This window comes from Pholcus phalangioides, unplaced genomic scaffold (assembly GCF_987345545.1).
Source record: "Pholcus phalangioides strain wild (caught in Gottingen) unplaced genomic scaffold, Ppha-v1.0 ptg000009l_1, whole genome shotgun sequence".
NCBI lineage: Eukaryota > Metazoa > Arthropoda > Arachnida > Araneae > Pholcidae > Pholcus > Pholcus phalangioides.
In genome coordinates this window covers 48,393,462-48,420,733 of record NW_028301602.1, presented here as the reverse complement: position 1 = coordinate 48,420,733, position 27,272 = coordinate 48,393,462, and the positions used below count along the sequence as shown (strand labels likewise).

The window sequence follows — 27,272 nt, the reverse complement described above, 5'->3', positions numbered from 1 at the left end:
GCGGACATCGGCGTGCTACACGTGGATTTCGGCGTTCAAGCGGTGGAGTGCGATGGTGGACGTCGTGACGAAAGGGTAGCATCAGATTGCAGCGTCATACGAGGAAACTATCAGATCACTGCTACTGACCATGCTAGCCAACGCCAGATCGCAGTCGGCAAGATCTACGAAGGCATTGAGATCCAGAACGGACACCAGCAGACATCCCTGAACGGCATTCTTGGAGAGCAACTGACGGGAACATCGGACCAGCCGAGTTGTTCGGATGATTAGTGAATCTCGCGCTACATGAGACTGAAGACCGATTTGAAGCACGGACATGATTATATACAAGGTTTCTAGACAAAGCGTATCAATAATACGCTTTGTTTCTAGATTATATATAGCTCTCAAATCACTAAACATACAAATGAGGAGTAACGCACATGCGCCCCCATCGACATCGGCGTTCCAAGCGGCAAGTTCGGAAACTAGTTTCTTTTCTTCCTAAAACAGTTCATGACACGTCGGCACCGAAAACGTCCGTAAGTAACAAAAGTTTGTTTAGTCGACAGAAAATAATGATAAACATAAAAGTATATGATAGACATAACACAAACTCAATAATAAAACATAACACATGCACTACATAAGGGGTAAAGGTCAGGCGAGCGTCAACAAGGCCATGTTACAATCGTGGCCCCCCACAAGGCCGGGTCTGCCAGGGCTCTAGCCCTGGGGCCCGGGATAATTCTCATAATTTTTTGCTTTTTCACGCTATACATGAACTATAGAAGGGCCCGTGAGAAGTCTGACCAGGGGGGCCATGGTTACAATAGAGGTCTTCAATAATTTTGCAGTTTCAATTATGTCTGTGAATATGGTTACCATCTTGCTATTTTTAATACCACAGCATAACTTGCTGACTCGCAGGCTTCATGAAAGTTTTACAAATATACAAATACAACAAAACAGGTAAAATGCCCAACGAGGTGGCTGATAAAAAGATGCCCATAAAAATATGGATGTCATATATTTCAAAAATACAGCAACCCAATTAAATAAAAATGCAATTAACACAAATTATAAACTTGCCAAACCATTTATTAACTTTGCCAACGATGTCTGAAAGATTTAAGACCCAAATTTTTTTGCTGTGTTTTGATGATACTCAATACATACTCACCTTTGTTTAAAAAAATGTCTTCATATGGGGTCTCTCACGATGTGATCATAATGTAGAGATGGACTCAAAGGTCTGGGGGGAGGAGGAGGCAGGATGATGATGATGTCAATACATACACATACAGATATTCAGGGGGTGGGAAGGGATGAAGTCCATTTTGGAGTAATATTCAGAGCAGGCAAAAATTAAGTTATAGAACAAGGATGTGTATAAATTGGGGCAACAAAATTAAGGTTACAAGAAAAAAAAACCCCAATGAATTAAAGCAACAAAATTTGGGATTGATAAAAAAAATGGGAATAAAAATTATAAAAAAAAAAAAGCAGCAGCCATATTTTTTAGAAATATTTTTAACACCAGTCTATTTAAGAAGCATGGCCCCGACATCCTGGAGTGGGGTACCCTAGGCTGGTATTTTTAGCGGGGCCCTTCCATAATAAATTTATAGCCTGTTAAAACAAAAAACGATGGATGGTAATTGTTCCTAGCCCTGTCAGCCCCACTCTTGTAGGAGCCATGTTAAGATAACAAAATTTTTGCTCGCTGAGGGCATTATTTGCTGTCTAGCACAGCAGCAGTTTAAACACGCTGAAAATTTTCTATAGGTTTAAATTTTTTTCTTCTTTAAATTAGTGTAATTTATTCAATGAAATAAATCTTAATTCCTGATATTTTTATACTTCTGTGCCACTTATTTTCCAAATCGTGATGTGTGGATATGTAACTGAATGTATATTTGTGTTATAGGTCTGTTGATTGGAAAAAAAAATTGTTGCCATGGCAAGGGAATAGTGGACTGAGAAATGCGTAGGCATCAAGTCCCACTTTAAAAAGTCCTGGATTTGCCTGGATTTTCACCCACTCCCAATATATTATATATATCCTACATTTATTGTTAGAACTATAATTAATTATTGTGTGCAGTGTAAATAGTTAGAACTATAAAGATAATTTTTTACACTTTTAACAATTATTTTCTTTATTCCCCGCTTGATTTGCCATCATTTATAGAGATGCCCAAAGCAGAATATTTTGCATTTTTCTGCAACGAGCCCTAAGTTAACTGGAAATGTTCTGTGATAAAAATTCCCATAACAGAGATTCCTTTACTTTTCTTAAAATTATTTCCAGAATTGTTCTGCAGCCACGCTGATTGCTCTGTGACGTACGTCACTATTTTTGTCATTTCTGGGGGGGGGGGGGGCACAGCACAATAGATTTGACCATCTTTCCTCCCTTTTTTCAGTCATTTTCCCAAATTTCGGTGGGGACCAGACCCCCCAAGTCCCCCCTCTCGCTGTGTCCTTGTTGTATCATGGAAAGAATTAAACATTTAAAATGGAAATGGGCTGGACATATTGCAAGAAGACAGGACCAGAGATGGACCACAAGTATTATGAATTGATACTCCTGTGGTATTAAATGAGAAGACGTCTCCCAGCAAGATGGATCGACACGATCAGAGAAGTGGCTGGAGTTTATTAGATGGCTAAAGCATCAGACAGAGTAAAATGGAAAAATTTAGAAGGGACCTTAATCCATCAGTAGATTGAAAATGTATAATGATGATGATGACATGGATATATACATTTGCTGCAGTGGAAAACTATTATTCTGACATCAGTTTGTCTGCTTTATGTTTGCAGATAAATCAAGCAAAATCTGGACTAAGGCGAATCTGGCTTCACAGTAAAAAGCTTTATCAGAGTCAAAAAGATGTTTTCAGACACTACTACTAAAATTGATCACTCATCGACCATACAATCTTGACTGGTGATTTTATTCCCGAAAGTCAAAAAAAATTTTGTGGGAAGTGATTTGCTCATAAAGATGCTGCTTTAGCTTTTTAGCTTCCTGCCCTTGCATTGCTCTTTTTGCTAACATTTTCCAGATTCACAAAGCTCAAAACAAAGCTAGTGGCCTTCGTATTATAGAATTCATTAAAAAAAGAAAAACCTTCACACAAAAGTGATAATGAAAAATTAACTCTGTAATAAATATCAGAAATTAAGTTTTTGAATAGGAGAAGGAAAATAAAAGGCAACACACACACAATTCAATAGAAAGTAACATTTTACGTGCACTATAACTATCTATTGATATAATAAATAAAATATATAATGAATAAAACTTACAGCTATGAAAGTACAAGCTGCCATAAGAGATGATGCATCAGGGAATGTAAAAAAATCAGACAGTATGCCTCCCAGGGAAGGTCCAGTCACCTCTCTATCAAAGAATAGATGAGTAATGAAATGAGAAAGTGTTTAATGACACAGAGAAATTAAACAAATTATATGATAATATTGATTTTGCAACTCATATGAAAGATCAATTACTTCTATGGTTATTCATGGCTGTTATTTTGAACTACAATGGGACTGGGACCACATTTAGTGAGAGTCTGTATATAAGTAGAGAAATAGATTTTTTAATATTGATGTATAATGGTACAATGCTAATTGTTTCAAAATTCTACCCCCTTCAGCTAGCAAGTTAAATTTAACATGGAAGCTATAAAAAGTGAACTTTTAAAAAGAAATAAGATAGAAATTAAATAAAAAAAACAAATATTTGCATTCATTTTATAATTCTCAGAATGAGGAGATGATGCATTTGAGATTTTTCTCACCCTGTGCATGCCATTAATTGTTGTAGAAAGTGTAGCGTATTTAAGTGCTACAGTCCCTTGATTCAAGGATCCAATTAATTCAACAGGCAATAATAAGTGAACTAGGCAAGTTCCAGATCAAAACATTTATTGTTATAACATATTTTAAACAAGATACACATTAGAGTTCAATATGAAACAAGTTAGTTCCGAAATCAACAACTACACTCTGATTCACAAAATAACAAGGTAGGTGATATTTCTCACCCAGTACAGCCGAGGATCAACTCTTATTATCAGTGAGACATCATAGAACGGAGTGCCCCATTTTCAAGTGAGGCGGATGATGTTGACTACTTAAGAAAGCTCACCTCAGGAACCTACAGGAGACGGAGCACCTATCCAAAGTTGCACGATTTGTTGAATTCGTTGAATAACATTCATCGATGAAACATGCTAACAATCATCAGCACAACGTTGAAGACCTAGGTAGAACATAACTGCAGGTTGATGTAGCATTTTATGGATCACCTGACCCTTTCAAGGAACCACTTTCAACTAACTAGAATGCACGATAAATGACTATTAGTTGACTAGAAGATTATATTTGAAACAACTACCCGGACCAGCCAGGGTAGTAGCCTAGCTTAAGAGATCACCTTTTTACGACATTAGTAACATCACAACAACTAGTTGTTAGTGGGGGTTATTCATCCCCAGTCCCATCAGCCTCACTGAGTGGAGTGAGTAGAACAGACTGAACGAAGTTAGAAGATTGAATGCCATGCTTCTGGTTCATCCAGGTCTATTTATAGTAGCTGCCGGCACACTGAAAGAACATGTTTCTTCTGCAGCATCAGGAAAACTATGACATCAATGCGTTGATTTGCATATTCAGACACAATAACAATTATTTCGGATATTCTGTATTTTTGGTTGGCAACAGTATCATGGAGGAAGCTGGCTGGACTTTACCCACGATATCGATAATGCTATTGAGGGCGAGACCAAGACAATGGATTATATGTAACCAGCTTAAGTCTGCGGCCCTCTGCTAATTAAACATGGTAACTGAATACAAATATTTCTTTATTTTACAATGAAAAATCACATACATTGAACATAATCACAAAAAGTCAGTCTGACACAACCGGGTGTTCGCCCGGGGGAAGGACCTAGCATTAGATAGTTAGCTAGGGGGGTTATCGGGACATCGGAACACGTAACTTGAGACCCAAAAGGGGCAATACGTTACAATAGAACAATGGTGGTCTCAAGACAATTCTTATGGAAGTTTTTTATCTTCCTTTTAGAGATGAATAATATGAAAACATGTATATGCTACAGACAAAGTCTGGTCAGTTTGCAAATTGGCTGAGAGTTTTGGCAAAAGTCTGATTCTTTAAAATGATTCAGACTTTGAAAGGCCAATTTGCAAAGTGGATACATGGCCATATACAGTAGTTGCATTAAATTAGCTCCATGTGATGGGGGGGGGGGGAGAAAAAAAGAGAGAAAATTTGAAGGGGGAACTATTTATATAACATACAAATACAGTTTTATAGTAAAATTTTGAACCACTTCTTTGGTTCAGATCTTACTTAAGAAATAGAACACAAAATGTTAAAAAATTACCAATTCGTTTAGTTCTAACTCTAACATTGGTAGAGGAGTTCCTCAGGGATCCATTTTAGGTTCATTGCTTTTCATTATTTTCATCAATGATTTTTGTACTTTAAAACGTTTTGGTAAAATTATTACACACGCTGATGACTCTGTAATTCTTTATTCATGCAACGATCAATTTACATTGATATCCCAAATTGAGCAAGATCTTCTAATTATAAACGATTAGTTTGCTCAGAATGATATGAGGTTAAAGCTTGACAAAACTAAATTTATGCACTTTTGCCTCAGGGGAAGTTCCAACTCAAATCTTGTTCAAAAATCTCATGCAACAGGTTGTTCACTTCATGCTTGTAATTATTAATGTCTAATAGTGGTCTTCTTGTGGAAATATCTCGGTATCTACGTTGATTCTAATTTGAAATGGAAATCTCATGTTGAATTCCTCACGAAAAAACTCAGGTTTTTCTTGTATGAGTTTTACCTTTTGCGAAGAATTGTTCATCACACTTTCTTGCGCTCTGTTTATTATGCTTGGGGTCATTTACAATACGGTCTACTTACATGGGGCTGCAATTATAACACTAAATTATTACCAATTGTAATTATTCAATTCAAGTTTCTGAAGTTTCTCAACTTCAAATGACATTTCTTTATAAAATAAATAAATCCTAAACTTACGACAACTTGTCTTCTATAAAGCAATAATTTTTCTGCACAAAAACAAAAATCTTTGCACAACCAAAATTAATGTTTCCTTGAGACGACCTCATGTGGTCTTTGAGATTCCCTCACATAGAAAAAATATTTTTTGCAAAAATTTTTTTTTTTACATTGCTCCTAAAATTTATAACACTTTACCTATTGAATTTCAAAATATAACACCGCTTCCTGCTTTACAACGACGACTTCAACAATACATTGCTAACATACTAAATATTGATACTTATTTTAATACTCAGACGTAAACTTATACATTTTGATGTGTTTCACCGAAGTGATTTGCTTATTTTTTACAAATAAATTCCTGTCTGCCACCTCTATTTTTTTATACTCAGTGCATATATTTTCTTGATTTGCTGGTATGTATATTTTTTTCATGCATGCTTTTCTTTTTTTATTCTCACGCTTTTAACATAGCAATACTAACTTCATTATTGACTTTTGGTTTTAGCTTCATTATTTGTTGTCAGTACGGGTAACCAAGTTACCCCTTGTCAACTCTCATGTTACTCAGTGTATCAAAAATGACTTCAGTCTAACATGTTGTGCATATATATTTTTTCCCCCTTTCTTTGTATAAGTGAAAATGAATAAATGTCTTTTTGAAAAAAAAAATTACAGCATCGTGACTGCGACATGATTTATTTCTTGTGTAAATTAATATGAAGATAATCACTTGAGAGCTGTGGCCGTTCCCTAAGGACAAGACCCTCTCTCTACAGGACGCTTAGTCTGTCCATATGTGATGTTGGGTTTTAGTATCAAAAAAAATTTTAATTTTACACAATCACAGCACCAATATATTATATCGTGTTAGTTCCCAAAGAGACACTATTTCACCAAAACAATATTATTTATGAGAACTATGACCATTTTGCTCTTTATATGATTATCTATAAACACCTAGGCCAGTGATTCGAATAGGGCATACAGAGCGTGGTTACCTTGACCACAAAATAACCCTTATCTACAGGGAGTGCAAAAGTTCCATCTTAATTAAGATTTACCACATGAAAAACAAGTAAAAAGAACCAAATTACTACAAGTCACATTTACACATTTATAATAGTTAAAATAATAAAATTTTAATTACTTTTCTTCCCAAAAGAGATATTTTAACAATACAGCAGCATCATTTAAAATACTTCAAAACTGACATTGAGCAAATTCGAAACAGTCTCTCCCTGCAGAGAAAATGCTTTTCCAACATCAACATTTAACAAACCTTTACCTTAAACAGCAAAACAAACATATCAAAATCAACCCGAAATTGTGCATTGTCATAGAGATCATTAGAATTAAGACACCTTAAAGAACTTTATACTTAACCGAAAATTTCAATGGGGGGGGGGGGGAGTTTGATCTAACCTCAATGAATCATGATATTAACAAAAAAATTACAAATTCCCAGATCACCGCCACGAAAAAAAAGAATAAAATGGTGAATGGGAGAGAAAACCAAGAAATTACTTCACATACTAACAAATTCCGAGTGACTCGACGTGCTGACACCCAGGGGTCAGTGTTCCATATCCTCTAAAGGTAACAGCCACAGTTCTTGGATCTCAAGTCAAGTTCGAGGGACATCGGGAAACAGGCGGCATATCCAAGATAGGACAAAACTATCCGGATCCTTCTCAGCTGGCATAAAACGCTCTCAGGCTCTGCTCTGGACATGGTGACAGGCTTCAGGATCACCTCGGCAACAAAATGGAGAAACTACTGCGGTAGCGAACAGCAACATCTCGCGAGAACGATTTCACATTACTAACATCGAATGAATAGCGTTTTTTTTTTCGACGAGAGAAAATGGAAGACTGAACCAACCCACCGATGTTTCGAGGGTATAAGTAAATTGAAAAGTGGGCGTGGCTTCGAAATGCGCACACTTTGATTCGTGGCGTAAATTTTTACATCCCTTTTGACCAATTAAGGTGAAAGGGCAAGTCTAAAATCTGGACAAAAATGAAGCCCTGAACGAAACTTTCTTCCTATGGGGAGACTCTTCTGATCCCAAGGACAATGCACTAAATGTTATACAAAAAGGAAAACGCTTAATTACGCACACACATCATTTAAAAATACAAATCAAATTTTACCATTAGATGGGAAATTAATTCCGCGTTCCAATGATAGGTCACATGACATACTTCGACGCATAATTAATGATACAGGAAGAATTTCGTCATATGACAAAGAAAATTAAAAAAATTAATTAACACATGATTTTAAATTCAAGTTGACACATAGAATACACTTTCTTGAATTATCTAAATATTTTCCAATCAGAATTATTATCCAAATTAAACGTTAACAAATATCAACGGCACGTGTGTAAGTTTCCTTAAAAAAAAAATGACATTATTAATGAATTAATTAATGACTCCAAAAAATAGTTCAGCATGTATGACTCATCCTCCAGAAAAATTCTGATGACATGGCAAAAAGTTTCAAACACGACAAACTGTAATTTTGTGTGTTTCCATCTGCAAAAATTAACAAAAAAAAAAATATTCTCTCCACGTCACCTTCGAGATCGGAAACGAAAGTTCGAAAAATGGCCATCTCCTGCCTTACTATCCTGGAACAAATTTAAATTTTTACAAACTCTTAATTTCTCCAACGAAAATGCCTCAAAATCGGCTCACACTTGACACCAAGGAGCAAAAATTCCAGGGGATTAATTTAGAATAATCGGTCAATGTCTACGATATCGGGATCGTATCGAAAATCAAAAATTCTGAAAACACATACTGTGTGTACAAAAAATAGGTGTGTGACCTACTCGTTTTCCCAATTGAAAAAGGACAACAAGCTAATTTTCTTACAACACAAAACACATATCTACTATTTAACAAAAATATCACACATAAATATGATATGAATAACTCTCGATTACAAAAACTCTATGTCATATGTCAAAAGAGGGGGGAAAAGTGTGCTATGACTTTTCCACTTTGACACATATCCCTATCTTTCCATGTCCTTTGCTTATGACCTCCCAAACCCCCTCTAACTAGTACAAGTCTTAAAGAACAACACAAAAGAACTGATATTAAAATATGATAACATACAATGGAAGCATGAGAATAAATTATATAAAAGATATACAGAAGACTGGATGTTGTGAAGATATTTATTATTTGAGATGTTCATTTTTTAAGGAAGGAAAAAACTCATCTCTGCCTCTACCGGGAGTCGAACCCGGGTCCCTCGATTGCCGGACGAGTGCTCTGACCACTAAGCTACAGAGGAGATAGAGATTTTCCTGGCAATCGAGGGACCCGGGTTCGACTCCCGGTAGAGGCAGAGATGAGTTTTTTCCTTCCTTAAAAAATGAACATCTCAAATAATAAATATCTTCACAACATCCAGTCTTCTGTATATCTTGTATTAACAAGTGGAGAGCGACATTCATGTCATAAATTATATAAAAATTTTAAAAGGTATGCGTCAGTAGTATCATAACATGATATTGTTTGAGATATATTCCGATTCGTTTGATTGCCAGGATTACCATAGCTAACGTGGCCATAATTATCACGAAAAAATATGTCAACCTGGCGATGACCTAGAATCATATCTTTTCTTTTTGGACTTTGGCCATGAATCTCCAGCCACTTTGAAAACTGGCTGGCCAAAGCCCAAAATTTGCACATCGGCTGAGTCAATTTACAACATAATTTGGCCAATTCTCAAATTGTCTGATTTCAGGCTGGTGATTATGCATAATCGCATATCATTTTGATAGTTTTAATATGTTGCATTTACAGTGAAATCTCAATAGAATTGTAGTTGCAGAAAAATATTGTTGTAGAGGGACTATCATTATATTGAGAGGAAGCATTTTAATATTAGACAGGAATTGCACAGACTTAAAAAAATATCATTTTAGAGGGATTTATCATTATATCGAACATCACTGCAGCAAAATTCCACTGTACTACATAGGTGGATACAGGGGAAAGGCAAAGGAAGAACGTTCATTTGTCCCCTCCCCATGATCAGTGGAAAAAATTATTTTTTAGCATAAGCCGAGAGAGAGAAGAGCAGAGGTAGACATGTGTAATTTCCCCCCTCCCATTCAACAAGCCTGAATCCGCTTATACTGAATTACATACATATATATTGCAAGTTTATTAAATTTGCTGGCGATTTTGTATAATCACTAACTCAAAGTGGTAAATATGATAAATCGTCAATCAATTACAGTGAAACATTGATATAACTAGAGCCCAGATTATATGCATAAAAAAAGGGGCAAAATATGCTCTAAAAATATGCAAATATGCACTTAAAAATTCAAAAATATGCACTTTAAAATTAAAATGCAAAGATATGCACTTTAAAATGCAAAGATATGCATTTAAAAATGCAAAGATAAGCACTTAAAATGTCAAACTGTTCACTTAAAAATTCAAAAATATGCACTTTAAAATGCAAAGATCTGCACTTTAAAATGCAAAGATAAGCACTTAAAATGTCAAACTGTTCACTTAAAATGTCAAACTGTTCACTTAAAATGCCAAAATATGCATTAAACACCTCAGAATATGCACTAGAAATCTTGAAAAAGTCAAATTCCGAAATATGTACAAAAAATGAGAAAATATGCATTAACAAATCACCATGCAAAAAAAGCAGATGTGTTTTTAAAATGCATATTTTTATTTCTTAGTACATATGCATTTCATTTACAAAAAAATGTCCCCGCATATATATATATACTAGGGGGGCTCTGCCCCCCTGCCGCCTTTGGCGGCCAACCCCCCCCCCACTTCTCTCCCGGACATATCTTGTTTATTTCGTCCCACTTCATCAGCGTGCTATGGAAATGGGGAAAGGGACGTGTGAAAGCACCAGCCTACTGAAGAAGCGAATTTTAATGAAAATAATAATAAAGCAACAAAAAACAAATGAGATTCATCAAGTATCCCCAGAAAACTTCCCCATGGGGGTCCCCAGATTCAATTCGCTGAATTTCAGTGGGGCCCCACACTGGATATATCTTGGGCTACCGATGTGTTGCAAATTTTACAATGTTAAACCACAAAAATCAATGAGATACATTCAGGGGCACCGAATTACAACCTGCCAACATTTCCATGAAGCCCTGACCTGCAAGCTTGTCGGACACCCCCCTGTGAGAATTTTTCATTTTTATCAATTTTACAACGAATAAAATCCAGGGCCCCACATCCAGTAGCGGGGACACAATACGCAGATTTTTAGTGGGGCCCCAGACTGGCTATATCTCGGGTTTCGGCTGTGGCAAATTCTACAACAGAAAAGAATGAGATTCATCCAGGGCCCCCAAAATCAAACCTGTAAACATGGGGCCCCCCGACTTGGAAGCTTGTCGGTCATCCCCCGGTGCGAGTGCCATGAAAAATTTTCATTTGTATTCGTTTTACCAACGAATAAAATCCAGGGCCCCAAAATGAAACCTGTAAACATGGGGCCCCCGACTTGGAAGCTTGTCGGTCATCCCCCGGTGCGAGTGCCATGAAAAATTTTCATTTGTATTCGTTTTACGAACGAATAAAATCCAGGGCCCCCAAAAAATTACCCGGGACACCAATTCGCATACTTTTGGTGGGGCCCCAGACTGGCTTTATCTCGGGCTTCCACTGTTGCAAATTCTACAACAGAAAAGAATGAGATTCATCCAGGGCCCCCAAAATGAAACCTGTAAACATGGGCCCCGACTTGGAAGCTTGTCGGTCATCCCCCGGAGCGAGTGCCATGAAAAATTTTCATTTGTATTCGTTTTACCAACGAATAAAATCCAGGGCCCCCAACCAATTACCCGGGACACCAATTCGCATACTTTTGGTGGGGCCCCAGACTGGCTTTATCTCGGGCTTCGGCTGTTGCAAATTCTACAACAGAAAAGAATGAGATTCATCCAGGGCCCCCAAAATCAAACCTGTAAACATGGGGCCCCCCGACTTGGAAGCTTGTCGGTCATCCCCCGGTGCGAGTGCCATGAAAAATTTTCATTTGTATTCGTTTTACCAACGAATAAAATCCAGGGCCCCAAAATGAAACCTGTAAACATGGGGGCCCCCGACTTGGAAGCTTGTCGGTCATCCCCCGGTGCGAGTGCCATGAAAAATTTTCATTTGTATTCGTTTTACCAACGAATAAAATCCAGGACCCCCCAACCAATTACCCGGGACACCAATTCGCTTACTTTTGGTGGGGCCCCAGACTGGATATATCTTTTGCTTCCGCTATCGAAATTTTTCAACGTTAAAGCAGCAAGAAAACAATGAGATCCATCAAGGGCCCCTGGAAATGAAAACTTTTTACTTATACGTGAAATCTTCCCCGGGTACCCCGACCCTGTGTTGGGAGCACTGCTGTTGTGTGTGTATATTATACATATATATACCTCTCGGCATGGACCTCCCCCCCCCTCCACAAAGGAAGGGCTGACAGGGGCCACAACGATTCTTATCACTTTTTGATTTTTCACACTATAAATTAATCACAGAGGGGCCCCTGAAAAGCTGGTTTGGGGGCTCGAAATCTAAATTCCAGCCTAAGGGCTCTGCTGTAGGATGTAGGAGCCTCTTGGTACATGCACATAACATGGTCCCGATGGGTCAAATGGGTCCCGATATGTGAATATCGACCCAATATCGATATATGATATCATATCGATATATGAATGTGAATATCGATATATGAATCGAACCCACTTCCGTAACAGACTTCCGTCACTCGGTTGCTTAGCAACAGGCCCTTTTCGAGTTTGTTTGTGATTTTATATTATAGAATAGATATATACCGCATATGGAAAAATAACTTCTACATATTTTTTATTCAGGTATTTTTTAATTATCAGTTGTAGCTGCTCAATAACGAAAATACCAGTAACAAAAGAATTTCGACATTATTTCTAAAAAAAATTTAACACTTTGACATATCTCTAGAAATAGCTTTACAATAAAACGGTTAATATTCGTAAAATACTTTTTTTTTAAATAAACAAATCACAGAAACACAGACATATACAAATACAAACATACACATAGGTACAAACATAAATACAAACACTCTGTGACCCCAAGAGACTTAATAAGTCCTTCCAGCAGGTCTAAAGGGGGTTATAATAACATGTTTCAGACAACAGCTTTCATAAAAATTAGACATGTTATATTGTATTTCTATTTATATATTTACGATTACAGTATATGTTAAGATGTTAGATTTCTCATTTTGAGAGTCATAATCACGATTATATAATTAAATTACGTATTAAGGTCTGGACACACATATCCGCACCGTGCCCGACATGTACGTCGGCCAAGTGTAGGTCATCACACAGTCAAAGAATAATTATTTGCTAAACAATGCAGCCGTTCACACATATCCGCACTGTAGCCAAGCACCATCACCGCACCACCACAGAGTAGTTTATTTTATATTTTTACAGTGACGGTGCGGTCTCGGGAGAGAGAGAGCGCGCAGATTTTTTTTTTATAAAAGAGGAGAGAGCTCATTTATTTTATGTCACTTCTCAATTTTCATCAATTGCTGAATTATTAATTCCATTTATTTCTTGATTTTAATCAATTTCTGCATTATTACTTTTATTAATTCTGAATTTTCATTGGTAATGAAATTATTTTTCCCAAAATTTTTAATCCCTCGATTCTAAATTTTTCATTAGTTTTGGAAAAGGTTTCTCACATTAGTTTAAAATTATCCCCATTAATTTTTGTGTTAATTAACATTTGACGGTGCGGTCTCGGAAGAGAGAGAGCAGATATATTTTTTTTACAAAAGAGTTCAATTATTTTATTTCGCTTCTCAATTTTCACCAATTTGGGAATTGTTATTTTCATTAATTCTGAATTTTCAATAATTCCGAAATTATTTCTTTTATTAATTCTAATTTTCATTGGTATTGAAATAATTTCTTTCAATTATTTTTAATCCATCGATTCTAAAGTTTTCCTTAATTTCGGAAACGGTTTCTCACATTAGTTTAAAATTACCTCCATTCATTTTTGTGTCAATTCACATTTGTGTAGTTATTTTTATTTTATTTTTTTTGTATGGGGGTATTTCTTAGTGTTCGTGTATATTTAGTATGCCAATTCCCTCTTTCCACAAAATATATGAAATCTTGTTAAAGGGAGGGGATGTCCTAAATATTTTTCCTGCCCTGAAATTGTTTAGACGCACCATGCCCCGGTTCTGTGGCACTAGCGTAACATGTAGAAAACATGTGGATAAGCATTTTCACAACTTTGATGGGAAAACAAAGTTTAAAATCATGTTTCATTGCATAAAACGAAATTTTGTCTGGGAGATTTTTGTTAAAATAATAATGTAAACTTGGAAAACTAACTGGGTTTAATTTCCGATGCTCTATAAATGAGTCATTGTTTTGGTTTTAACATAAATTAAATAGAAAACGGTTCGAAAATTTTTGGGTTTTTTCTTATGGGAAAATATAGGAGGCATTTTAAATTTGCTACTCGCATCAGATGCAACATGTTAAGCCATGAATGCTTAACCCATGTCCTGTGCTCCAAATGCGGCCCTCGGAAGCATTTGATGTTGCCTGTGCAACAAAAAACTAAACAAATCTCTCAAGTGGTCTCAAGCACATGTCAAAATCACTTGAGCGACTAGCGGCACACCTCCAGTTCACTTAAGTGGATCATGATACATTTGCAGATTATCCTATTGAGTGGTTAGTGGCACATTTCCAGATCTCTCGAGCGGCCTGCGCCACGCTTGCAGATCACTTAAGCGGCACGTACCACTTCTTTTTAGATAATTTTGGAGGATCGAGGCTCATTTCTGGATAACTTAAGAAGCCCGTGAAATATTTCAAAACAATGAAGTGGCCCACACCTTCCAAAAAGTCGGGCACCTTTGTGCTAAATATCTGACCAGGGCCGGACTTACAGGGGTGCGAAAGGTGTGGTCGCACCGGGCCGCAATTTTTCCAAACAAAACCTTTTCCTTTTTCAGCAGATGTTTTGGAAATTTTCAATTAAAATTTAATTTTTTTTCCATTAAACTATTATTGATTGTGTGAAAGGAGACTTTCAGTTTAAAGCCCCTATATAGTAACATCATTTTTAGTGTTATCAGGTATGGCTTATTATTTAGCTTATTTCAAAGAGGAAAAGAGTGCATGCAGGTGGTCGCATTCTTCACCCCTGAAAAAAACTCTGGCCTTTCTTTCTGCCATTAAAGAATAACAGAATTAACCAAGAAAAAAAAATGCTTAGGGCAGCAAGCGAAAAGGTGCACCACAAAAGAAATCTAGTACCTTTTTCTACTTCAAAACCTCCCCTCTTGTTGGAGATACCATCTAGTCTGTAGCATGAACATCTCTAGAATGATGACTGCCCCGGAGCGAGGCAACTTCGACTGCCCTTCAGAGTGTTAATTGCATGCTTTCCTGGGAACCTCTGAAGTGTCATGATGTTTCTCTGGGGAGGCTTGAGAACTTCTTAGTTTCAGTCATAAACACTACCATCTGAATCATTCTCTCATATATTCCGGAAGACGGATATATAATGTGTAAATTATAAATTTTTACTACTGTACTTCCAAAAAAAAAAGGTATATATATATATAAGACGTTTCTCTGATTTTTTTCTCAATTTGATTATCACCTAGTACAGTAATAACATAAGACATATTTTGTTTCACGAATAGAGAGTTCATGCATAGAAACAAAAGAGCACAAAGGTCAGAAAATTTAGGATGTAGGCTACGTTGCTTGCAGCGGGGATCCCTGATATTTTTCCATCTTCCTGCAGCTCCGATAGTTCATTCTCTGATAAGACAATGTGTTTGCCTACTATTAAATAAGTTATACACATAGGCGGAGATTGACTTGGAAGTCTGGAGGGGGGGGGGCAAGGTCATTATTGCTGGGGGGGCACGATGATGATGATGTCAGTTCATATATACATTAGATCAATCGACTCCACCTTTGAAGCTGGGGGGCAATGCCGCCCCGCCCCCGTATCTCCGCCCATGGTTATACAGTCAAATCCCGTTATAACGAACTCCAGGAAACCAAAGAAATCACTTCGTTATAACGAAATTTTGTTATAAAGGAATTTCCTATTTTTAACATGCGCAAAAAAAAATCGTTGTAGCAGAATTTGAGTCTAGGGAAAAAATACTTATTTACATTCTAGATAATAAAAAGAAAGAAGTTGAATTTTAAAAATAATACAAAGCAACTCAAATCAATTAAACATTGAAGTTTTTTTGCATAAGTTTTACTTAATTAACATTTTAGAGACAAATAATGTGTAATTATTATTTTTTTTTTTTTGCACAAGTATTTATGGAAGCCAAGGATACAACAAATTCCTCTAAAGTATAGCATGCTCAAACAAATGGTCTGGGCCCCCAGGCTGGGATCTTTGGCAGGCCTCCTTGTCACATGTTTTACGGGCCCCAAAGAAGAAAAAAAAAACAGTTATCAGGTCCCCCCGGCTGGAGTCCTGTCAGCCCCACCTGTGTGGTGTCCGTGGCTATTAGTTGTGATGTTTCAGATTGATGTAGCCCATGCTGGAAAAGCAGAGGAAAATTTGAATTTTTTTTGCTTCTCTACATGCTTCACGTCATATGACTCGCTCAGGCATTGGACTATATTGTATATGTATAGCTGACCGATGACTACTCCCGAGGTTGACCGAGGTCAATAGTTAACGTCATGACTCCACCAAGGCGGAGTAGAAGAAGACAGCTCCGTGGACCCAAATGCTGTTTTGATTTTGTTTTTACACCACAAATGCACTGCAAAAAAACATGGCTATTTACTTTACATACATATTTTTTCGTATTCCATTAAATTGACCAGTCACCCTTCCGTCTAGGGTGTGCGACAACTGCAGTGACACAGGACTCTGCACTTCGAGGAGTCCCGCATATGTGGGAATATAAAAAAAAGTTTTTTTTTTTTACCATAATACAACGAGGTAGTTATGTTTCAACTATGGAAACAATAGTGATCATTCCAAATAATACATCAGATAAAAGAGAATTATTCACAACTCGAAGGAGCCCTACAGATCGTTTTATCTTCGGGCTCCGTGTCTGGTAATGGTGGCCCTGGAAGTGATCTGAGGGACCTCAAATACTTTATTTTGGATTCGAAATCGATTTAACCTGGATAATAATGCAGTTATTATAAACCATATTTAAAACGGTGGACAGATTAAGTGCAACCAATTTTTCTGCTAGTTTTTGGACCCTTAACACCCCTTAAATTATAAATGCCTCTTTTAATGCCTATTTGCATGCCTGCCTAAACTTTCGGGCTTGTTTAATTACCATCCCAACTATCAATGTGTTTCTGAAATAATAAAAAAATGAGTTCTTCTTGAACAGACTTTTTCCCCTCTTTCAAGATTTATAGGATGTGTGTTCCTATTATGTTTGTAACTGGAAAAGTTTATTAGTCCAAGAGAGACTGTATAACATTTTTTTGGAGGGGCCACAAAAAAATTTTTTGCACCTGGCCAGGAAATACCCGAAATACCAATACCCCCTGTGCCCTGTATCTGACAAAGGTGTTTCAGCCACTGGGACTTTGGCAATGAGTGCTTTAAATTATTATGGAATACTGGTAAGGCATTATCATTGAATCAAGCCCTTGCAGACTAAACACCCCAATTGTTATTGATTTTAATATCCATTTGCCATCTGCAGAGGAGCCAATTTTTAGTTTAGAAGATTCCTGGTACACACACAGAGTAAAAGAGAGATACACTTCTCCAAGGTGTTATCCCAGTTTGACACCACCTGCCCCTACAGATGATTATATTTATGATGGGGGTTGACTCTGAATGAAAACAAGTGTGTACATGAGGAAGAGGGTACTGCTCTCCCCCAAAGATTGTTTCAATTTATATATGGCTTTTTTCTTCTCTCCCCTTTTATCACTTGGTAAATAATCTCCTCTCTCCTTGGTCCAAACTATAAACAAGAATGTATATAGTCACACTAAGCAAATGGCCCTCTTTTTATTATCAGCTGCATTTAAAGATTCTATCCTTTTTTGGGGGTTTGTCACAAACAAAAAATCTATCCCAGATCAATCCAAAATAAAAACAAAATAAAAATTTCTTTAAGAAACATACACACACACACACATATACAGACAGATAAAAAAATTATATACATGTATAGATTATTTACAGAAATGTTTAGAACAATTAATTATTGTTAATTTACCCTAGGGCTATTATATCCAAATCACTCCTGTTAATTAATTTACTGAACATTTTGATTACACCCAACCAGCTGCCTTAAAGACTTGAAGCAATCAACACAGCTTCCTAGTCAGTGACACAGGCAGGCAACACTGGTCCTAGCACAGTGTGCAGATATGTGTATCCAGATCTTTATAAATATCAGTTAGTACATTACATGTAACACCATATATACATGTATCTATCTATACTTATATGAGCAATAACAACCATATACATCCCTTCATCATTTTACAATTTCTTTCTCTCTTTTCATACACAGTGCACAAGACTATTTTTATATCTCTTTACAGCGTATTTATTAAAATCATTTCATAATCATTATTTTTAACAAAGTCAAATACTATATGATTTATGTTTTTTCTATTGCTAATTTGATTTTCAGTATAAAATAAGTTTAAAAAATTTCAGATTCACTTGTGCTGTCGAAACGTCAAATATTTCATCACTGATGCCTAGAATTGAATGCTTAGATTTGTTGAATATCAGTCCTACTTGCCTGCAACAGTCCTTGGTTATGAGAGATGTCTGGGAGCCACCATCCAGGAGTGCTTGACATTTTACGTAATCACCACGGTACCTACAGACATTTATGACTGCTGTAGACAACAGAACTCGACTTGATTTTGCTTCAGAAACACTACGAGGCTGTACCTTGAATTCATACAAAAGAGTATGGTGCTTTCCTTTACAACACTGGCAGTGGATTGTAAACAAACATTTTGCAGCTGAGTGATTATTTCTCAAGCAATTGAAGCATAGCTTATTTGACTTCACAAAAATCCACCTGTTGTTGAATGTCATACATTTAAATTTTTTACAATCACTGAGCTTATGATCTTGTTTACGCACTATATACAACACATTTGCTTGTTTATGAGTAGCACAGGTAAAAGCAAATCTAGAATTGCCTTTCGCCTCTTCCCTTGGTCTGGAACCATCTTGGACAGACTTTAGACATCTGGCCTGTTTTTCAAGGAAAACTATGATCATAGTTGGCAGAATATGATGAGAATATTTACAGTATTTCTAAGCACAAACTTCACTTATTTGAAAGGTTCCTCCCCCAACTTCTACTTTTTCTACTTCTGCAAAGTCCTTGACATCTTCAAAACCAATGCTATATGTGAACATACATCTGCTTCTACTTCCAGTAGAGATGAAGCAACAATCCTCTCTATTGTTCTGCAAGTTTTTGTTTTAGTTTAGTACTTGACATATATAATTCTGGCTTCAAAATTACAAGTTACACTTCTGTGGCCTTTTCATTAAAATTTTTCTTGATTCAATATTTTTCTTAATTAAGAATTCTAATAAATTTAGCATTTTATTTGTTAGAATTGAACAGGCCAAAGAAACACAAGTCAATGTTACTATCGGGGTTGGCAAGTTTTTGCCGCAGTGGAAAAAACCATGGTAAAAACTGTCCCGGCAAAAATAGCTTTTGCCACATTTTTGCCAGTGGCAAAAATTCACAGAATTAAAAAATTGGATTTATCTGTTTTGAATTCTATAAATAGATAACCATAAAATCTTTTACTTAGGAATTTTTGATAACAAATCTATAAAAAAATGCTTTAGATGTACACTCAAACCTGTTTTTGTGCGGTGGATAGGGACCGCATAAAAAAAAGTCTCACATAGAAAATAACTCAAACCTTACAACATAACTAGAAATTACTTTTTAAAATGAAATCAAGACACGAGGCTTGGCAACAGGGCCGCAACTAGATGCTTGGTCAGCCGGGGCAACAAAATGCATTTTAGTGCCCCCTCATAATAATGGAGAGATTAAAGAGTGAAATTTTCACCCCTTCTAGTACAGCGCCCGGGGCACCAGATCCGCCTGCACCCCCCTAGTTGCGTCCCTGCTTGGCAGATACTTGGAATCTCGCCAAACCTTTTGGAATCTGATTTAGAAAATACACATGCGAACATTTTTAAATATTTTATTTACACATGTAATTTTTTTACACATACAAAACGTTTTTGTATGCCTCTTATAGTGGATTCACCTAATCCAAATTCTTTACCAAGAGCTGTGGATCCTTCACCTTCTATTGTTTTAAAATCGTAGTCTTAGTTTCTAAGGAAATTGTCTTTCTCTTCGCTTTGCCCTAATTCATTTTCAGGGATTATGTCGAAAAATAAAATAAAAATCCTAAAAATTTATATCTAAATGGAAAAAATAATAAATTTACCTTCAATTTACCCTTTGAAATGAATCTTATCTTAATAGTCCAGGAATATGAAAGAACTTTGAAGGACGTCAATTAAATAATGTGATTATATACTTCAATACATATGTAATGTAATTGACTGACACAATACTTATGTGATGAAATATCAAAAATCAAAAAAACTAAATGGCCGATCAAACCTACTAATTTTTTTTTATTGATAACTTCGTCAATTATGTTCTAATTTGATTGAAATTTTCATATACCGCACAAAAAAAAGACAGCACAAAAACAGGTTTGAGTGTATATATTTTTTAAGATCAAGTAAAAACCCCCAAAACTGGTTAGAAATCTTTGTTTACTTTTCAAAAATAGGGGGAGGGGAAATAGATCTGTGATAGATTGATGTTTTTCTGTAACAAAAATAAATGCCTCTTCCTTCCTTCTTATAGCTGTTTTGTATTCTGGATAAATTAGGCCAAGCCCTTGTTGTTTCTTTTTGTTCACTAGAAGGGGAAAAAAGAATTACTAGGATGTAAATCTATTTTTTCCTTTTTCCCAACTGTGTCCTCTGATTACCAGGTTTTATCACCTTTCATCAGTAAAGTGGTTAATGGAACAAGTTCAGATAATCTTGACTTGCTCTATAAAAGTACAGAATTTTAAACTAAAATCCTTTTTTCCTGGAATCTGTTAACATTTCATTAAGCAGACAAAGGGGTAGGAGGAGCAATAGAAGGAGAGATAAGCATTACTGCCAGTCAAGCCGCTTGCCTAAGTCCTTTATCAGTACATATGTTCTCTTTCTCACCACAACCCACTAGTATGAACAATAATGCTAGGATACAATGAACATAGAAGTGGGAAAAACAACTATATAGGTTTTTGAAGTGCATCACAGTAGAATGGGGTGGGACTGGAGGAAAATACTAATTTCTGCTCCTTTCATTGGTTTTGGCAAGTTGGTGCTACATTCTTATTCCCATTCTTATTGCAGTACTGGTCACTATCCTAGACTAAAATCACCATTTACACCTCAGTAGTTTATGTATTTATCCCTTTTTGCTAAATCTTTAAATTGATAAGTAAATTGTAATTTTTAATCACTTATAATTTTTGATTAAAAATGATCAGAAGCGGAAGAAAAAGAGATAATGTATGGCATTATTTCCTAGAATTGAAAAGTGATGGAAAAGTTTTAGCTAAGTGCAAAAAATGTGGTCATGTGCAAAGTAACAAAGCTGCACGAATGAAAGCACATATTGCCAGATGCAATTATGAACCTTCAACTTCTATATGTGAAGATAGTGAAATTTCTCTTCCCGCTCCAAACACTGAAAATCATGATTTCCAAGATGAAGAAAATCCATCTATCAAGAAATTTAAAAGTATTCAACAGCCTTTAGATGTATTCGTTCAAAAGACGAGCAAAAGTGAAAAGGATAAAATTGATGAAGCAGTTGCGAAGTTCTTTTTTGGGTGTAATATTTCCTTTTCGGTCGTGGAAAATGATCTTTTTAAAAATATGCTAAAACTGTTGCGCCCAGGATATAGCCCACCATCTCGAAAAGCTCTTTCAAATTACCTCCTCACCAACATTCATTGTGAGAGGGAAAAGGAAATGAAAAAGGCAGTATCCAACAAAAGTGCAACTTTAATAATAGATGGTTGGAGCAATATACATAATGATCCAATTACTGCAGCTTGTATCCAGATCGAGGAAAACTCATATCTTGTGCATGCAGAAGATTCTGGAGCAATGAAGAAAACAGCTGAATATTTAACTGGAAAATGCAGAAACATAATAAAAGACCTGCAGAGCAATCAATGTCAGATTAAAAGTGTTGTAACAGACAATGCAAAGAACATGGAAAAAATGAAGCTTGAACTGAAAGATACTGATGAACTTATAAAGTATGGATGCTCTGCTCATTGGCTGAAGTCTTGGTCAAGACATAACACCATCAACAGTTACAAAACATGTGATCGAAGTACAAAAGTACTTCAGGAACCATCATTCTCCAGGTGCTTGGCTCAAAGAATGTGTAGGTTACGTTAAACCACAATTTAATACAACACAATAATCCAAAAGCGTGTCACTCAAGCAGTTCTACCATACCGTTTAGTTGCATATTTATTACATTCGAAATACAGAGGAGAATTGTTAAATTATGAACAAAAATAGAATGCTCGAAAGTGGTTACAGAGTGTAGATCCCACTTACATACCCCTAGCAATAAAATTTGATCTAAAGGAATCACCATTTCCTGAAACATACTTTTCTGCTGGTGTGATTGAATCGGTTGCTGCTAACAAATGGTGGGAAAGTATATCATCTGTTTGTGACATTTCGAAGGATTTTTGCGAACTAATAGCCCATTTACAAATTTGTCCTGCTAGTTCTGCCGCTATAGAAAGGACATTCTCAAACTTTTTATTCATTCATTCTGATATCAGGAATAAACTTTCATCGGAAACCTCTTAAAAACTCCTATTTTGCTCTGCAATGTTAAAAAAAGAAATAATTATCACAATCATCTCTTTGCTTTCTCAAGAATGATGATCTCAATGAAATAGTAAATTTTAGTTTTCATATTTTTGGTTGCTAAATATTCATTTTTATACATGTAATTTTATAAGTTTCACATATAAAATATTTTTATATGTGAAAGTTTTTATATTCAAAAGACTATTTCATAATTGAAAAACTAAGCTTGGTATGTCTTAAAGTAAAAAGAGTAATTTTTGACATTTTTGCCAATTTTTGCCACTGTCCCAGCAAAAATGGATTTTTGCCAGCAAAAACCCAACCCTGGTTACTATCACTGTTTTCGAATTTGACAAAATGTACTTTTCTGGAATTTTGCTTTCACATTTTTCAAAGAAACAAACCTTTCATTCTTGCCTTTTGTTGTAGTCTTTTAAAAATATTTCAAGATATTTTCTCCCACTGATTGCTTTTTAAAATTTCCTGATCCAGCTTCAGGAGAAACCACTGAATCTGAGCATAGCCACAATAGAATTCAGAAGTATATTTTTTTTTTGGTTAATCGCCATGAGATTGGATACCTATCCTTTCTGATACATTTTTGAGTTTATTTGCAATGTAGACCTGGAAGCCTTTTGCTTCTACGTTGGATCAAACTACAAAGTTGATTAATATATGAGTTGTACCCATAGATCTGCACATTCTCAGTTCATGTCCTCATTCTGTAGAGCTTGGCTCACGCTGTGCCCTTTAACACATGGGACCATCCAGGGAAGCCTTGGGGATCTTAAGTGCAAAGAGGGCCTCGTGACAATTAGATCTGGTTACAATTTTCGTGAGTAAGTGTGCAAATTGGAAGACATATTTTTAGCTATAGATGGGAGCCTTAGAAAAGTCTCTTTACACAGGGGCCTATCAGAAGTCAGCGTGACTTCTTGGGGCTCCAAGAAGTCACGCTATGAGGGGGTCCCTTCAAAAGGGTTACAATGAGAAAAGGAGGGTTTGACCATTTTTATCACATCATGTTTGAGACATTTTCTAACTTTCAAAAAACATTTTTATTGACGTCAGGCGATAACTTGGGAGAGGACACTGGATAGACCTATCGAGGGGCACAAGAAATCTGTCCAGAGAAATTTTGGGTTATTAACCTTCAAAAAAAGCATTTTAAATTAACAGATATTAATTTGATAACACATATAAAAGTATTTTCTTTTGATATTTTAATTATTTTTACAAAAATATTTTTTACTTTTTTTAATCGTCATTTGGGGGGCATGCCCCCCCCCCTAGAGCCTATGACACTGCTAAGAATGTCCTGGGCTCAGGGCCATCTTAACAGCATCATGGGCCCCTGGGCAAAGCAATATTCTGGATACTCATATATTTCTATGCTTTCTCTCGAAATTCATAGTGTCAAATCTCATCACGAGGCCCTTCTTAAGCACTTGATCACGGGCAGTGGACCCATGTGTTAAGATGGCACTGCCTGAGCTTACTTTATGGAAAAATTCAATATGGCAATGAATATATGGCATCTCATTCCAAAAACTATGCATTAATGTGAAGTCTAGTTTGCAATAATATTCAGTTTCCCTAGATTTGAGATTTCAATATTGTTGATGTAGAAATAGCATACACATTTCATCTTGATTTCATAAATTCGTCAAAGAGGAATTTCAAGATACGAACTTTCATTTCCGATATGATCTTTGAGGATTTTCTACCGAATGGTTTATACTGTGAAAAAAAGCTGTATGTTGGAGAAAAAAGTATAATTTGATAACTTTTTGTGGTGTCCCCCTTTTCTCCTGATGCCCTAAGGATATGCTTAATTTGCTTAATAGTTAATCCAGCCCTGTTTCACATCATTTATTCATCGGGTATTTTTAAATATGTGAAATTATTATTTTTATACCATGATTTCAGCCCCTTAATGCACTGCCTTTGCATCGTGATAGTTACCAGTTGTCTTTTATATATGGGACTCAAGCCCTTATGCAGGAAGGGGAGTGGTGTGTTGCATTGCATATTCATTAATTATTTGGGGGGGGGGGAGGGCTCAAACAGCCTCGGCCCCTCCGGTGTCTGTGCCTAGAAGTTTCATCTTATATATAAATGTGAAAGTATGTCTGTTCTTTATACAAATCTATAGTTTTAGATCGATCGCCGCCAAATTTTGCCTATATACCAAACAGGACCGGGATTGAACCGTAGGCTACTTTAAAAGTTCATCAGAGCTGGGAAAATGCCCGAAATGGGTAAAAAACCGTTGGGCAACAATGTTCCTGGGTCCCAACAGTCACTTTTGGCATGTTTACTTTGGTTACCGTGGTTCCCTAACAATGCGCTTCAGACGTGTATATGCCTTTACAATGGTTTGTCACTCCTTTAATGCTGACAGTATATTTACAATAGTTTATGCCTTTACAATGGTTTGCCACTTTTTCAATAGTTGTCAGAATCATCATCATCAGCATCACTTTGAGGGCCAGGCAAAATAATGATCCCCATAGAAATCAGTGTATATATATGTCTTTACAATGGTTTGTCATCTTTAATGCTGCCATTACAACAGTTTATTCCTCTTTATTGGTTTGTCACTTTTCCAATCCTCCCAGTAATTGAAGAAAACCCAGGCATTGCTGGGTATTATGGCTAGTTTCTAAATGAAAAAAAACAAAGAAAGAACACTCAAACTAGTCAAAGAAATGACAAACAAATGAACTGCCAATTCACAAGTTGGGGAACTTGGAAGATGAGCCTTCTTCAAAGAGCAGTGAACAAATGTGAGCTTCATGTTGCGAGGGACGGTCCTATACAATATACTTTAGCCTATATTAATGTTATTCTTTCACGGTGCTCTATCACGTGTGTGGCAGTAGTCCCTAGTGTATTGGAAAAACACATAACAATCACGATTTCCTTTTACTGGATCAATTTAATATAATGATCTACAGTAAAAGTTATCTATTTTCTGCATTTTTCTATATTATATATATATAGATTGTCTTTACTTTTTATTCTTATTAACTATGTGGCTATTATTTATGAAAATGATGGAAAATAAAAATTTACCCCAAAGAATAAGCGCTGTTCCATAAACCTGATACAACACTGTATGTATGTATATCATCAGCCAGTCCTCCATTCCTGCCAACCAAAAGAAATTTATGGAAGAATAAATCTTATTGAAAGAAATGACAAACTGTTAGATATGCATAATTTGCAAACTGAAATACGCTATTATATAGATGTTCATAGATATAGAAAGAGTGAGACAGTTTTTTTCTCAGCCCAATATATCAAAGAAATTAGCAGTTTGAAATGTTTTCTAGCTGGATTGTAGTGCCAATTTTGATGTTTTTTATATTCTGTAGATTCCAAACATCTTAGATGCCATTTTTCCTGTACACATTTTTGAGGTGATTTTCAACATGGTGTCCAAGATGGCTACCATGACTTCCTTAATGTTCATGGCATACTATTACACACAAACATATAATTTGACTAGTATATCAAATGATATGTTTTTAGGGTCAAGAAATGCAAATTTATAATCAAAATAAGCAAGTTCTTACTCTTTTTTAAGTTATAGTTTAAAATTGCAACCTCAGTTAATGGACCAGCAGTTAAAGCCATAATGACGATGAACATGGTCTACTGGCAATCAAAAAATACCTGTGAGAAAATTTTTTTCCCTGCGAGAAAAATGAAACTCGCTTCATGAAAAATTACATATGGAGATGCTGAAGCAACATTTTTGTTTGAAGATATCAATATAACAGTTAAAAAAGTTTGTCTTCCACATATTACAAAATGCAGTGATGATATAGGAAATTTCCTCCTACAGTATATAAACCTATTTGGAATTTCATTGCGTTTTATCAATGCTACTCGTCTGGGAGATTAGGCATTGCAACTCACATTATTAGAGAAATAAATCATTTATTATTTTGCTCATGACTCATTTCATTATACAATACATATTCCTGCATACATAGCACCCGAGTTGTTTGGTTTAAACCACAATGCTTTTAACCATGGTTTAAAATTTGGTTTTAACCAAGTGGTTTTTAAAAAAAAACTAGTTTGGTTTTTCTCAAAAATCAAATAGAAGTAGCCTAAATATCATATTGGTTCATAATTATCCAAAATTTTTCATTCTCACCCAGTGGCGGATTAAAGTCGGTCAGGGCCCCGGACAGAA

At 35.9% G+C, this 27,272-nt stretch overlaps 1 protein-coding gene across 3 annotated transcripts in view; it reads right to left on the bottom strand.

Moving 5' to 3' along the window:
- Window positions 1–27,272, bottom strand: part of LOC149083237 (MFS-type transporter SLC18B1-like) — a 201,983-nt gene that overhangs the window by 29,975 nt on the left and 144,736 nt on the right. For 2 of the 3 annotated variants that reach the window (XR_016193225.1, XM_089236451.1), the window contains exons 12-13: window positions 26,141–26,215; window positions 3,301–3,394 (exon numbers count right to left, since the gene is read on the bottom strand). Coding sequence is in view for 2 of the 3 variants with exons in the window: in XM_089236451.1 (XP_089092577.1) it covers window positions 3,301–3,394; window positions 26,141–26,215 (169 nt within the window). In the remaining variant the exon portion in view is untranslated. Of the gene's footprint in view, window positions 1–3,300; window positions 3,395–4,321; window positions 4,769–26,140; window positions 26,216–27,272 lie in introns of those variants that run through there. The other variant, XM_089236452.1, reaches the window with a different exon arrangement.